Here is a 12,689-nt window from a genome sequence, read left to right as displayed (position 1 = left end):
TGCATTTACCCGGATAAATAACATACCGAAAAGCGAACGGGGCCTTAGACAATATGGGGGGTTTGATTTTCCAAATCCAACCCCCCCCCCTCTTCCCGACATTGAGGTGAAGTACAGCTGGGTGCAAAGAAGTGCTACCTCAATGGCTGATGGGTTTAGCCAAAGCAAGGGGCACTTAAGGAATCTTTGTTTTGGACTAATTTTTAACTTCTTTCTTTGTTCTTTTATTGTGGGGGAGTTAAGATAGTTACCTCCCCTTTCTTGCATTTAAAGTTTCACAAATCTTATTCATTAACAAAGCATTTTGTTATTGATCAATAACAAAGCATTTTGTTATATATATATATATATATATATATATATATAAACAATAAATAAGTGAAATAACATAAACAAATACCAAAATTTCCAATTATTTTTTAAGACATGTAAAAAACACAAACTATTAGTTGTCCTTCTCATAAAATTCAAAATATTATTAAATTCAACACCTAATACATAAAGTTCATATGCCTTCCAGCAATAATGCAAGTCGGGGAGGGTCGGGTTTAGCCTAATACTATACCCTACTCGTACCTGTACAGGTTGTCAAATCCCAAAATCCATCTTTCAAGCAAAAAAGAAAAAACAGCCCCATCGGGTGGGTACCCACCGGGAAGGGTAGAAATTGCCATCCCTAATCCAAACAACCTTGACAGAAGAAAAAGAAAGAATTATCTGTTCATAAATTTAGTTTTTTTTTTTCTTCAACTGCGATGTAAGTACAGTTGGCTCAAAACAAAGGATACTAAACAACTAAACAAACAAAAAAAAAACACAAGCACAAGCAAAAAGAGCCCAAAATGAAAAAAAAAAATGACATGAAAGAAAGAAGGGTAGCCATTTTACTTCTTTTTCCCAGCTTTCCCCTCCTTTCTTCTTACAATCTCATCAGCATATTTGACACCCTTCCCTTTATATGGTTCTGGTGGTCTCCACTTTCTAATTGAAGCAGCAAATTCACCAATGGAACACTTGTCATATCCACTAACAGAAATTCTGGTATTGTCTTCCACCTTCACTTTCAAACCATCAGGGATTGCCATCCTAACTGGGTGAGAGAACCCAAGATTTAATACCAAGTCATTGCCTTCTACTGTTGCACGATACCCAACCCCAACCAATTGAAGCCTCTTCTCAAATCCTTTAGAAACTCCGACCACCATATTGTCTGTAAGAGTCCTGCACAAATTCAAGGAGCACCAAAAAATTGAAGTGTAAATCTCGACATGTTCTCTTACTCTGTAAATTTGCATCTCTGTGCATACAGGTTTTGAGAACTAAAGCTCAAACTCTCCTAATATATAGCAACAGTTAAACTTAACTTTCAATTATTTTATCAAGAAAAAGTTGTTCAGCTACAGTAGCCACCATTCATTGGTATTTAGTAAAAGTACTTGGTTGATTCAAAAAAATGCCTTGGAAGTCTCTGTTATGAGAACTAGATATGTGGCATATGTGCTGAGCATATTATGAGAACCAAAGAATTAACCATATAGCCAGGCACAAAGTCTCTTCTTAATTTATGGAAATTTCCAAATCCAAATATTTAAAACTTTACCAAGGAAAAGTTGGTGAAATCTTTAGAAATATGCACGCCTATGGAGTATGGAGGGATAGCTATCTCATCCATTCCCCCAATTCTCAATGCATACGAGCAATAATCCATGGTGATCCATAAACTACCAAAGCAATGTGCTTAACTATTAATTTTTTTGATAAATGATGTGCTTAACTATTAATTACTAGTATGACTATATCCTCCCTGCCAACAAATATGAAAGCAAAAGTAAATGAACTATGGATAAAGGGTTTTCACAAAGTTATTTAGGTCTCAGAGGGCCACCGTGCACTTTGCAGGCAACATTATATATTTCTCTAAATAAGAATAAGTGACTGGATTATAGAAGGGTAAGAGGAAAAATAAGTATAAAAACAAGGGTAAGATAAGAAAATATAAATTATAATTTAGAAGTTAAATTGTGGGTATTGAGGAAATAGACAGTCAAGAATTCACCTGAAAAGCCCATGCATCTGGTTAGCTCTCCTCGTGTCCAGTGCCTTATTGACCTTCAGAGTCCCAGATTCCTCTCTCACAATCTTGACCTCACGTGGATAAGTCCTTGAAAGCTCACCCAAAGGACCCTTTACTTTCAAATCCTGGCCTTCCAGTGTGATAGTCACATTGGATGGTACTTCAATTGCCTTCTTCCCTATTCTTGATTCTTTGCATTCCACAACCTTCCTCAGAAGACCAACCTTAGTGACAGGAACTCGTACAACTTGGGTTGCACTCATCTCACCCAGAAATGTGGATTTCAAATTACTGAAGCAGGATAGGAAGAAACAGTTATCAGATTATCAGGTAAACTTGCTCTTCAGTAATCACCTCAAACTCAAATTGTCATGTAATGACAACAATAATAAGAATTTCAATCCAAGCTTCTGCTCAAAAAGGGAAAAAAAAGTTTAACTGATCAAGTTTTATGATTTTCCTTACATAGAGACTTTTTTTAAGAGACAATATTAGATGAACTTCGGCCATCAACAAAACCAAATTATGTAGTAAACTAAAAAGCCAGGTGATATTTGTGATTTGCTCATTTGAAACTGTTACTGAAACTGATCAAAGGAGTAAACCTTGACAACAAATGAGTTTTAAGTGCTTCACCTTAAACTGAATGGTTAGAGGGTGGCAGCCTGCAGGTTGTCACTCCCCATTCAATAGAACAGTGGATACAATGCAAAAATATATTCCTCAAACTGATAGGCCAACTAAGTGAAAACTCTGGCAGTTGCTTGAGGAAACTGTTGTGAGGATTATTTAATTGTTATTTTATAGTTGCTGTTAGTGGGTTGTCCTCTTAAGATGCTGTCAGTTAGTTATTTTCTTTCTTTCTTATTAGTTTGTTTCTAGGGAGTGCCGCCAGGGCATACTTGTAATTTCCTTTCTTTTTATATTAAGTTAATATAAATAATGAACTGGCGGCAGCCAAAAGAAGTTTTTCTTTTTCTCTCAATCATATCTTCCTCTTCTTCTCTCTCTCTCTCTTTCGTCTCTCTCTCTCTCCATGAATGATTACATGGTATCAGAGCAAGGTTCTGGGCTATAAAAGAATTTCGGTCTCTCCTATTTGAACCTGCTTCGTCCTCTTTTCCTTCTTTGATTTCTTGGACATGGAAGACAGAGAAACCCTAGCAGACTACTTGTGGCTCCTCCTTTGGGTTCTTCCCTGGTCGTAATATCAAGAAAACCCTAGTCGAAGAAGGGCGATGCAGAAAGAGACTCCATTTCTTCTCTGTTCGATGCTGTGAAGTCAATTTCTGGTTGGCACCTTCGTACAGGTGCTGGACATGGTATGTGTTCTTCTTTTTTTGTTTTTGGCCAATGGTGTGAAGGCCTTATTCTTTGGTTCTATACATTCGTTTGGATGCTGGATTGTTAGACTGTATGGGCTGTAGTTGGACTGATATTATACTATTCTAACGTCTGCCTTGGTTGGTGTTGGATTGATTACCGGGCTGGTTTAATGACTGAACCATCACAAAGTTGATTTCAGCAGTTTTTTGTTTTTTTTCCACATCCCAAAAGTAAATTTCTTGAGGGTTGGTATTCTGTTTGTGGCTGTTGTGTAGTTGTGTGGGATTTGGACTGATTTCAGTAGTACTCTATGGCAAACTATGACTCAACTTCATCGGGGGTTACACCAACCCGCAGCACAGCTGATATGGGAGGTGAAAACATGATGTTTCCCATGCCCATTACCCCTTTAAATGGTCTAAACTACCTGGAGTGGGCTAAAAGTGTAAAACTTTATGTAACGGCAAGGGGAAAAGCTGATTACATAAATGGAAGGGTGAAAGAACCCAAGAGTGAGATAGCTGAACATGATAGGTGGGATCAAAAAAACAGTATGGTGATGTCTTGGCTCCTTGCAACCATGGAACCTAATGTGAAGAATAACTTTATGTGGGTAGACACCGCTAGTGAGATCTGGGAACAGGCCAAAACTACCTATTCTGAGCAAAGGCATTATGCCAAGGTTTACCAGTTGCAAGCTGAATCCTCAACCTGTAAACAGGGAAATCATAGTTTGTCTTCCTATTATTCAGCCCTTACTTCCATATGGAAAGAATTGGACCATTATCAAGCTATAGAGTGGAAACATGATGACGATGCTAAGGCCTACAGGAAATTGGTTTCTTAGCAGCGTGTGTTTGCCTTCTTGTTGGGATTGAACCCTGCCTATGAACCTTTGAGAGTTAAAATCCTAGGAAGCAAAAAGTTGTCGTCGGTTCACGAGGTATACTCCCTTGTTCAATCGGAAAAAAGTAGGCGGAGTGTGATGGTTACAGCTGAGGGGGAGTAACAAGTTGCTTTGGCTGCGATGAGTAATAACAACATGGGGAAGAAAAGTGACACCAAGAAGGCTGATGATAAAGACAAGTTGTTTTGTACCCACTGTCAGCGCTCACGGCATACACGTGACACATGTTGGGACATTCACGGGAAACCCAAGTGGGCAGTGAAGAACCAAGAACAAGGTAAAGGGCAAGGTCAGAAGAAGATGAACACAGCACATAATGCAGCACATGTGGCAACCCAAGATACTCAGGTTGCCGGTACTACCAGGGACCACCTTAATAATTCTGACCCCAATGAAGATATAATGAATTCCTTCAGAGACCACTTGGAGTCTTATAGTAGGGATTTGCGACAGATGGATAGCTCAGTCAATGGTACTCCTTCTACTTCATTTGCATCTATATCAGGTAATACGACTTCTGCATTCCATGTCACTCCCACTGGTTCCCCTTGGATCATTGACCAAAGGGCCTCTAACCACATGACCGGTAAGCCGAACTTGTTTCAGACTTATAGCCTTTTGTTAGGAAGGGATAAAGTGAGGCTTGCAGATGGCTCATTCTCCTCCATTGCAGGCCAAGGATCAATATCTCTTCCCCATGGCCTTAACCTGAATTGTGTATTGCATGTCCCTCAACTTCCTATAAATTTGCTTTCAATTAGTAGTATCACAAACTCTTTAAACTGTAGTGTAACCTTTTTTCCTGGATCATGTGTTTTTCAGGACCTAACTTCTGAGAGGACGATTGGTAGAGGGAGCCTAGTGGATGGTCTCTACATTCTCGACAACAAAGCTGGTCTCGATGTCATCCTCAGATTCACATAGTCAGTCAAATAAGAGTCAAATTTTTTTATGGCATAGTCGGTTAGGTCATGTTTCTTTTGAAATAGTAAAGTCTTTGTTTCCGGTTTTATTTAAATCATGTTCAGTGTCAGATGTTCCAAAAAGGTTTTGGATGGATGCTATGCTTTTAGCTGCTTATGTCATCAATCGCATACCCTCCAAAGTGTTAAACTACATGCTCCTCATCAGTTGTTGTTCCTTCAATCCCCTTTATTTTCCATTCCCATGAGAGTTTTTGGTTGTCATGCCTTTGTCCATGATTTATCTTCGTCTCGAGGTAAGTTAGACCCTCGGTCCATTCCTTGTATTTTTCTAGGGCATCCCTCCTCTCAAAAAGGGTATCGGTGCTTTGATCCCGTTAGTCATAAGTTTTTTTGTGTCTATGGATGTATCCCTCTTTGAGTCTGAGCCATACTTCCCTGCTTCTCCTCAGGGGGAGAGTAGTAGTGTGGAAGCGGAGAAACAGGTTCAGGTCTGCCAAGTCTCTCTTCCTTCTATTCCGGACCTTGCTCCCTTTCGTGTTTTCCAACGTATACGTCGTAGAGATTAGCAATGTGATAGAGATGTGGAGCAGCCAAACATTGAGCAACCGACATTGTTAGACTCCCAGGAGGTAAGTCTAATCCCTGTTGCACCTATTGATACCCCTACTCCTACTGTGGATGACCTTGACATTCCTATTGCTCAAAGAAAGGGAGTCAGGTCATGCACTACCAAACACCCCATTACCCAGTTTGTCTTCTATAATCACATTTCCCCCCTCATACCGAGTCTTTCTATCTGCAGTTGATTGCATCCCTGTTCCCATAAATGTTGTAGAAGCCTTAAAATTCCCCGAATGGACAGATGCCATGAAGGAGGAGATTAATGCTCTTCATAAAAATCAAACTTGGGAATTGGTGGAAAGACCCTGTGGGGTGTAAGTGGGTGTTTATAGTTAAACACAAGGCAGACGGAATAGTTGAAAGGTACAAAGCAAGATTAGTACCCAAAGGGTACACTCAAGTGTACGAGGTTGACTATGATGAGACTTTTGCTCCAGTAGCTAAGATGTCTTTATGGTTTAAAACAATCTCCTAAAGCTTGGTTCAGTAAGTTTCACATGGCAGTTCAGCAAATGGGCTTCAAACAATGTCAGTCTGATCATACACTCTTTGTGAAGAGATGTCAGGAACAGGTTGTTGTATTGATAGTGTATGTGGATAATATCATCATTACAGGAAATTGGAGTTCAAAAATACAAAAATTGAAACAATTCCTTGCATCAAAATTTGAAGTAAAAGATTTAGGTCCCCTGAAATATTTCCTTGGAATTGAAGTCACCCGCTCGGAAAAGGGTATCTTCATTTCTCAAAGGAAATACACCATTGATCTATTACAGGACACAGACAAATTAGGTGCAAGGCCAGCAGATACTCCCATGGATGTTGACCACAAGTTTAGTGACTGTGATGGTGAACCTCTGAAAGATGTGAAACAGTTCCAAAGGTTAGTGGGAAAGCTGATTTATTTGTCCATGACCCATCCAGACATTGCCTATTCAGATGGGGTTCTAAGCCAATTTATGCACTCTCCTAAGAAACCACACATGGAAGCAACAAAGAGAGTTTTTAGATACTTGAAAAAGTATCCCGAAACAGGTTTATTATTCAGTAAATATAATCACCTAAAGGTGGAAGTCTTTACAGATGCTGATTGGGCAAGTGTTGTGGATGACAGAAAGTCCACGAGTGGGTATTGCACATTTGTGGGAAGAAACCTAGTGACCTGGAAAAGCAAGAAACAAAGTGTGGTAACAAGGTCAAGTGCTGAAGCTGAATATAGAGCTATGGCACATGGAGTGGCTGAAGTCCTTTGGCTAAAGAATCTTCTAGGGGAGTTTGGAGTTGTTGTTCATAATCCTATGTCTCTTTACTGTGACAACAAGGCAGCCATAAACATCGCCAGCAACTTTGTCCTACATGAGAGGACCAAGCACATTGAGGTGGACAAATACTTCATAAGGGAAAAAATTGGAAAAAAGGGAAATCTGCATCCCTTATGTCAACTCCAAAGAACAACTCGCTGATGTCCTCACAAAAGGGCTTCCATACTCGTGGCACAATGAGTTATGTGACAAGCTGGGCATGATAGACATATTCAGCCCAACTTGAGGGGGACTGTCATGAGGATTATTTAATTGTTATTTTATAGTTGTTGTTAGTGGGTTGTCCTCTTAAGATGCTGTCAGTTAGTTATTTTCTTTCTTTCTTATTAGTTTGTTTCTAGGGAGTGCTGCCAGGGGCATACTTGTAATTTCCATTCTTTTTATATTAAGTTAATATAAATAATGAACTGGCGGCAGCCAGAAGAAGTTTTTCTTTTTCTCTCAATCATATATTCCTCTTCTTCTCTTTTGCTCTCTCGTCTCTCTCTCCATGAATGATTACAGAAACCCAGCCCCTTGGGCATTAGATGAGTTCAGAGGCTAGGCAAATATTATGTTAGTCCACTTATGCATGGCTTATGATTAGACAAAAGGTCTTAGCACCTCTTCATCATCTATGTTTGATGTATTTGGTGGGATTCAAGCATGTAGAGGTGGACTAGTGGAGGCAGACTCTGAGAAGATAGTTGGTTTGATGAGAGATGTATCTGTGAGGCTCCTGGAGCTTGAATGCTCGACAACCATGGCAGGTAGACAAGAGAATTGGATCCAGAGTGAGCATCTCATTCTGATGGATTCCTAGAATGCTAACTCGTTTGCAGATAACCTTGCCAGGAGTTGCTAGAGACAGCTGAGTTGCACTGGGGTCCCCTTTTGCATGGAGCCTTCCTTCCAGTTCCAGCATTGTTCCCTTTAGCTCTTTGATCAACAAACCCTTTATGTTATTGATCAAAGAAGGAAACGAGACAAACTTGAAAATTCAAGTTTTTCCCAACTTCCCACATCAAAAAGCCATTTCGCTCAGGCAATATGAAACTGTACAAAGTCATTTTTAGTTTTATTATTTAAATTCAACTTAGGGAGTTGAGGAAATATCAGTCATCCGCAGAACTAAGGATTATAGAATGCCTAGTCTACCTTAAGTTGTTAGCTAATTAAAAGACTGCTAAAGAAGCTTTGGTGTTTCCTGGGACAAGCGAAGAGATCATTTTCAAAACCCATAATCCTCCAGTACATCATTGGTATTTGTATTGTCCAACTCAATGCACAAAATGTTCTAATAAACTAAGTGCATTACTTTACGACCATCTGAAGCTCTGAACTGAGAAAAATACCCCATTTATTTACACCGCTGAGAAGGGAAGAATTTTCATAGAAGAAAAAACTCAAGCTTTGGCAGTTGCTATTCTCCCAATTACATTTCCCAAATGCCAGACAAATTGAGATCCCCCACTACAATAATCCCTTTGTTTTACAAGTTCTACCATTTTAACAAGTTTAGATTTCTAATAGGGCTCTAACAGGATTCTCACAAACTCTTTAGATGATTAAATCTTCATTATGGGAGCAGAGTTATAGAAACTCTGCAAAACTAGTCAAATTCTGCAAAAAATAAACAACCCATTTGCGTTTTGTTCAAAGAGGGGTTATGGGTTACGCATACCAGGGGCGAGGAGCAGAAGGTTGAAGGAGAAACATCGTCACCCTCACTCTTGATGCTTACAGAAAGCTCCCGAGTCTTAAGTCTGTATCGAACTTCCAAAACTCCTTCCTTCGCTCCCTTTGACGGTTACAAGTCCGAAGTCTTCGAAAAGGAGAAGCAACTGAGCGAGAGCAGAAGCTGGAGACGACTGGAAGGAGAGGAGCGAGGAGTGACCGAATGGTCGGTCTCTGCGATGCCCGAGTGTGGATAGAAACGAGAGAGATAAGAAGAGTTGGTGACCGCGATATAGGAGCCTTTCCAGCTTCTGAAGCACCAAATACATACCTTAGGATTGGAATCTGGGGAACGTTTCTAGTTGGGTTTCTACTTTCTAGATGGTGGAGTGAGATTCAAGGGACCAGGAACAAAATGATGGTCCTTTGAGTGAACTGTCAATGACATTTGCCAGGTTTCTGAGACGGCCAGACGGTTCACCTAGGCTTTTCTTTTAGACGACCCACCTCCCATTGTCTTTGGCTGTGGAGAGAGTGATGATGTGGCAAATCCAGAGAGCATTCTCAAATAGGAGACTTTGTGAATTTGCCACGTATTCACTACCCCATCCATGTCAGCCCATTTGAATGGAGCCTTCTTTGGTCCACATATAGGGGCAACTTCATAACTGCTGAAATGGCTCTGGTGAATGACTTATTAGCTATTATTTTGCCCTTGTATCTTATAGTTATTAAGAATTTAAGAAGGTTGTGAACTCGTTTTTTAATGGTTAAAGCTGAAGTTGGATTCTTTGTGAATTGTGATACCTTCAGCTATTTTACTATTTAATTTAGTTATTCATTAAAAGAGACAAAGTAATAAGTTATTAGTTCGGGGTGGCAAATGGTGGATTGGGTTGGGTTGGATTGGGTGAGCGTTGAGTATCAATCACCCATATTGACCCATTAACCTATTTCCCACTCATATTAGTGGGTCACAACCCACTCCCATCCTTACCCACTCTAACCCATCCATTTGACCCACTAATTCAAAGCAAAACTTTAGCCTTTTAATTTTTATCTGTTTTAATTGCATAAACATATAGAACTATATATTTCAATTAAAAAATAAAAAGTTTCATTTTTTTCGAATAAATAAAAAAATAAAAATTTATAAAATACAAAAAATGTAAAAAATATTCCATATAAAAAACATTGTAAATTGCAGAAAAATATGAAAAAGTTGTAAGAAAATTCAAAAAATGCAAAAATGTGAATAGAATTACAGAAAAATTTAAAATATACACATGTGTTTTTAACTAAAAAACATGAAAAAGGAAAACAAGTTCAAAAATATTTCCATATATAAAATATATAAATACAAAGAAATTGCAAAAAAATCGAAAATTATAGAATTGCAAACATAATGAAAATCTCAAAAACAAAAAAAATAAATAAATTATATAAACTGCAGAAATTGCATAAAATAAAAAAAATCAGAAAATAAAATTATAGAAAACAACAAAAATTATAGAAAAACAAAGAAACTGCAAATAAATAACAAAAATTACAGAAAATGTATAGATTGTAGAAAATAGAAAATGCAAAAAAAAAAATGAATTATAAAAACAATGGAAATGATAGCAAAACACTAAAAAAGACAAAAAATTAGATAAATATAAAGATGGGATAAAAGCAGAAATTGCAAAAATACATAAAATGATAAAATTCAAAAATTATATATTATAGAAAAAAAGTAAAAAATTGTAGACAAACTAATAAAATGATAAAATTTTTCAAAAAAATCAAGCAAAAATGGAGAATGCATCCATCGAATATTGAAGCAAAATTTCAAAAAACATTTTAGAGATAAAAATTTAGAAAAATATTTTCGCATAAATTTGTAGCACCTTGATGGGATTCACATTTCAAGTTGCAAGTATTTACAAGACATTGCAAATATTTCAAAACACAAAAAATCGTTGAAATTTCTGATGATAGTCTTCGACTCTTCATTCTTTCAAATCTTCGAACCGGAGATCTAAGTCAGCAAGAGAGTGAGAGTGGTGGTGCGACGACAACCTTCAAAGGTAGATCTGAGTCAGCAAGAGAGGGTGGTGGTGTGGCGGCGAGCTTCAAGATCTGAGTGCGACAGAGGAGTGGTGCGGCATCCACCTACCGAAGATCTGAAAATGAAGCGAGAGAGAGGGAGAGTGGTGGTGCTACGACGATTTGAGCGAGAAAGGGGCGGCGCGGCATCCACCTACGGTAGATCCGAGTGCGACAGAGGGGTGGTGCGGCATCCACCTACCGATGATCTGAAAATGAAACGAGAGAGAGGGAGAGTGGTAGTGCTGCGGCGATCTGAGCGAGAAAGGGGCGGTGCGGCATCTACCTACGATAGATCTGAGCGAAGCGAGAGAGAGAGAGAGAGAATTACGGGAGAATAACCTAATTTTACTAAAGAGAGGGTCAAGGACCCAATCGACCCTGACCCTTATGGGTCATTTGACCCATCTTGATCCACTATTGAATTGGGTGGGCATGAGTGGGTTATCAGGTGGGTGGTTTGGGTGGGTCAAGTGGGTTGGGGTCAAATTTTCCAGTCCTAGTTCAACCTCTTATTTATTTCCCCTTTAGGTTATTTGGTTTGAGAAAAGAAAAAAAAAAGAAATAATTAGAGAGTTGATTGTATTCGTATTTACTTTTTTTTTGTATGATGTCTTTCCGACATCATAGCACCTTAGCCAGTACACTGATGCATAGCATATTATATTCGCATTTACTTTTTAAGAAAATGAAGAAATATCCAAATAATTTAGATAAACTATAAATTATAATATATGAACAATTAGGATTTTAAAAAATGGTAAAAAAAAAAAAGAAAGTTTTAATTTTTTATATGTTTTAAAGTTTGAAAGATAACTAATATTATCATGTTGATATAAAAAGAGTTAGACTATAATGCAATTTAAATATTTGTTGGGGTAAATTGTTGAAACCTCCCTTAAAGTTTGGTAATCTCAATCACCTCCCCTAAACTTTCTAACATAGTTGTAAGTAGATCCCCTTTATTAAAATCCTTTGAAAAGAAGAGGCATGAAACTAATTGCAATTATGTCAAAAAGTTCATGCGAGGTGATTGCAATTATCAAACTTTAGGGAGGTTTCAACAACATTCTAAATGTTCCCCCCATATGATTAGCTAGCTCAAGCCCTTCCAATCTCTTTTTTATGAGATAGATTTACTTTCCAAATTTGCCCTTCATATCAACTATTTTGACTTTTTTTTTGTCTTTTTCTATAGGATTCTAACAAAGGGGGTCTACTTGCAACTGTGTCAAAAAGTTCAAGGAAGGTGATTGCAATTATCAAACTTCAGGGGAGGTTTTAGCAACATTCAAAAATGTCAATGAAGGTTAGCAATTTGTACGTTAAATCAAAATATCGATCCAAATACAGGGCATATGGTATCGGTATCGATAATAACCTGTATGGGATACCCTACGTCGAGGCATATCCTGTTGCATATCCAGCTAATACAGGTGCATTTTGGTCCATATCTACACACCAATACACAATGATACGCCTTATGCACCCATGCAGATTTCTATTAAAAATAACAAGGTGATTCAAACCCAAATCAATTAGCATACTTGGCAGTTTACAACTTAAGCTCTTAAACCAACTAAGCCACTTAGTTACTTGGAATAAGAAATGAAATAAAATAACTTTTATTAATTTCATTCTCTAAATGAAATCCTAATAAACAATACATATTTATGTTTTACAACTCCACCTAAAAATTAAAAAGAATAATATTCAAAATTAGTATTTTATAAAATAATGGAATAAATAATTTATCAAATCTACATTTA

General features: G+C 37.9%; 1 protein-coding gene across 2 annotated transcripts; it reads right to left on the bottom strand.

Annotated features, from left to right (window-relative positions):
- Window positions 1-718: 718 nt before the first annotated feature.
- On the bottom strand, window positions 719-11,293 carry LOC148879546 (large ribosomal subunit protein uL6c-like). 2 transcript variants are annotated; one of them, XM_088961119.1, is made up of 4 exons: window positions 10,894-11,293; window positions 8,840-9,143; window positions 2,057-2,365; window positions 719-1,221 (listed from the first exon to the last, which is right to left on the bottom strand). In XM_088961119.1, exons 2-4 carry the CDS (start codon window positions 8,872-8,874, stop codon window positions 885-887), a joined length of 681 nt encoding a protein of 226 aa, XP_088817245.1. In that variant the 5' UTR covers window positions 8,875-9,143; window positions 10,894-11,293; the 3' UTR covers window positions 719-884. The 2 variants fall into 2 exon arrangements, with proteins under 2 accessions (XP_088817245.1, XP_088817246.1); XM_088961120.1 differs by lacking the exon at window positions 8,840-9,143.
- Between the last annotated feature and the right edge of the window lie 1,396 nt (window positions 11,294-12,689).

This window comes from Nelumbo lutea, chromosome 1 (genome assembly GCF_056320005.1).
Source record: "Nelumbo lutea isolate HS-2025 chromosome 1, American lotus-T2T, whole genome shotgun sequence".
In the NCBI taxonomy this organism is placed as follows: Eukaryota; Viridiplantae; Streptophyta; class Magnoliopsida; order Proteales; family Nelumbonaceae; genus Nelumbo; species Nelumbo lutea.
The sequence above is the reverse complement of the archived record's forward strand: the minus strand, read 5'-3'. Positions and strand labels throughout refer to the sequence as shown.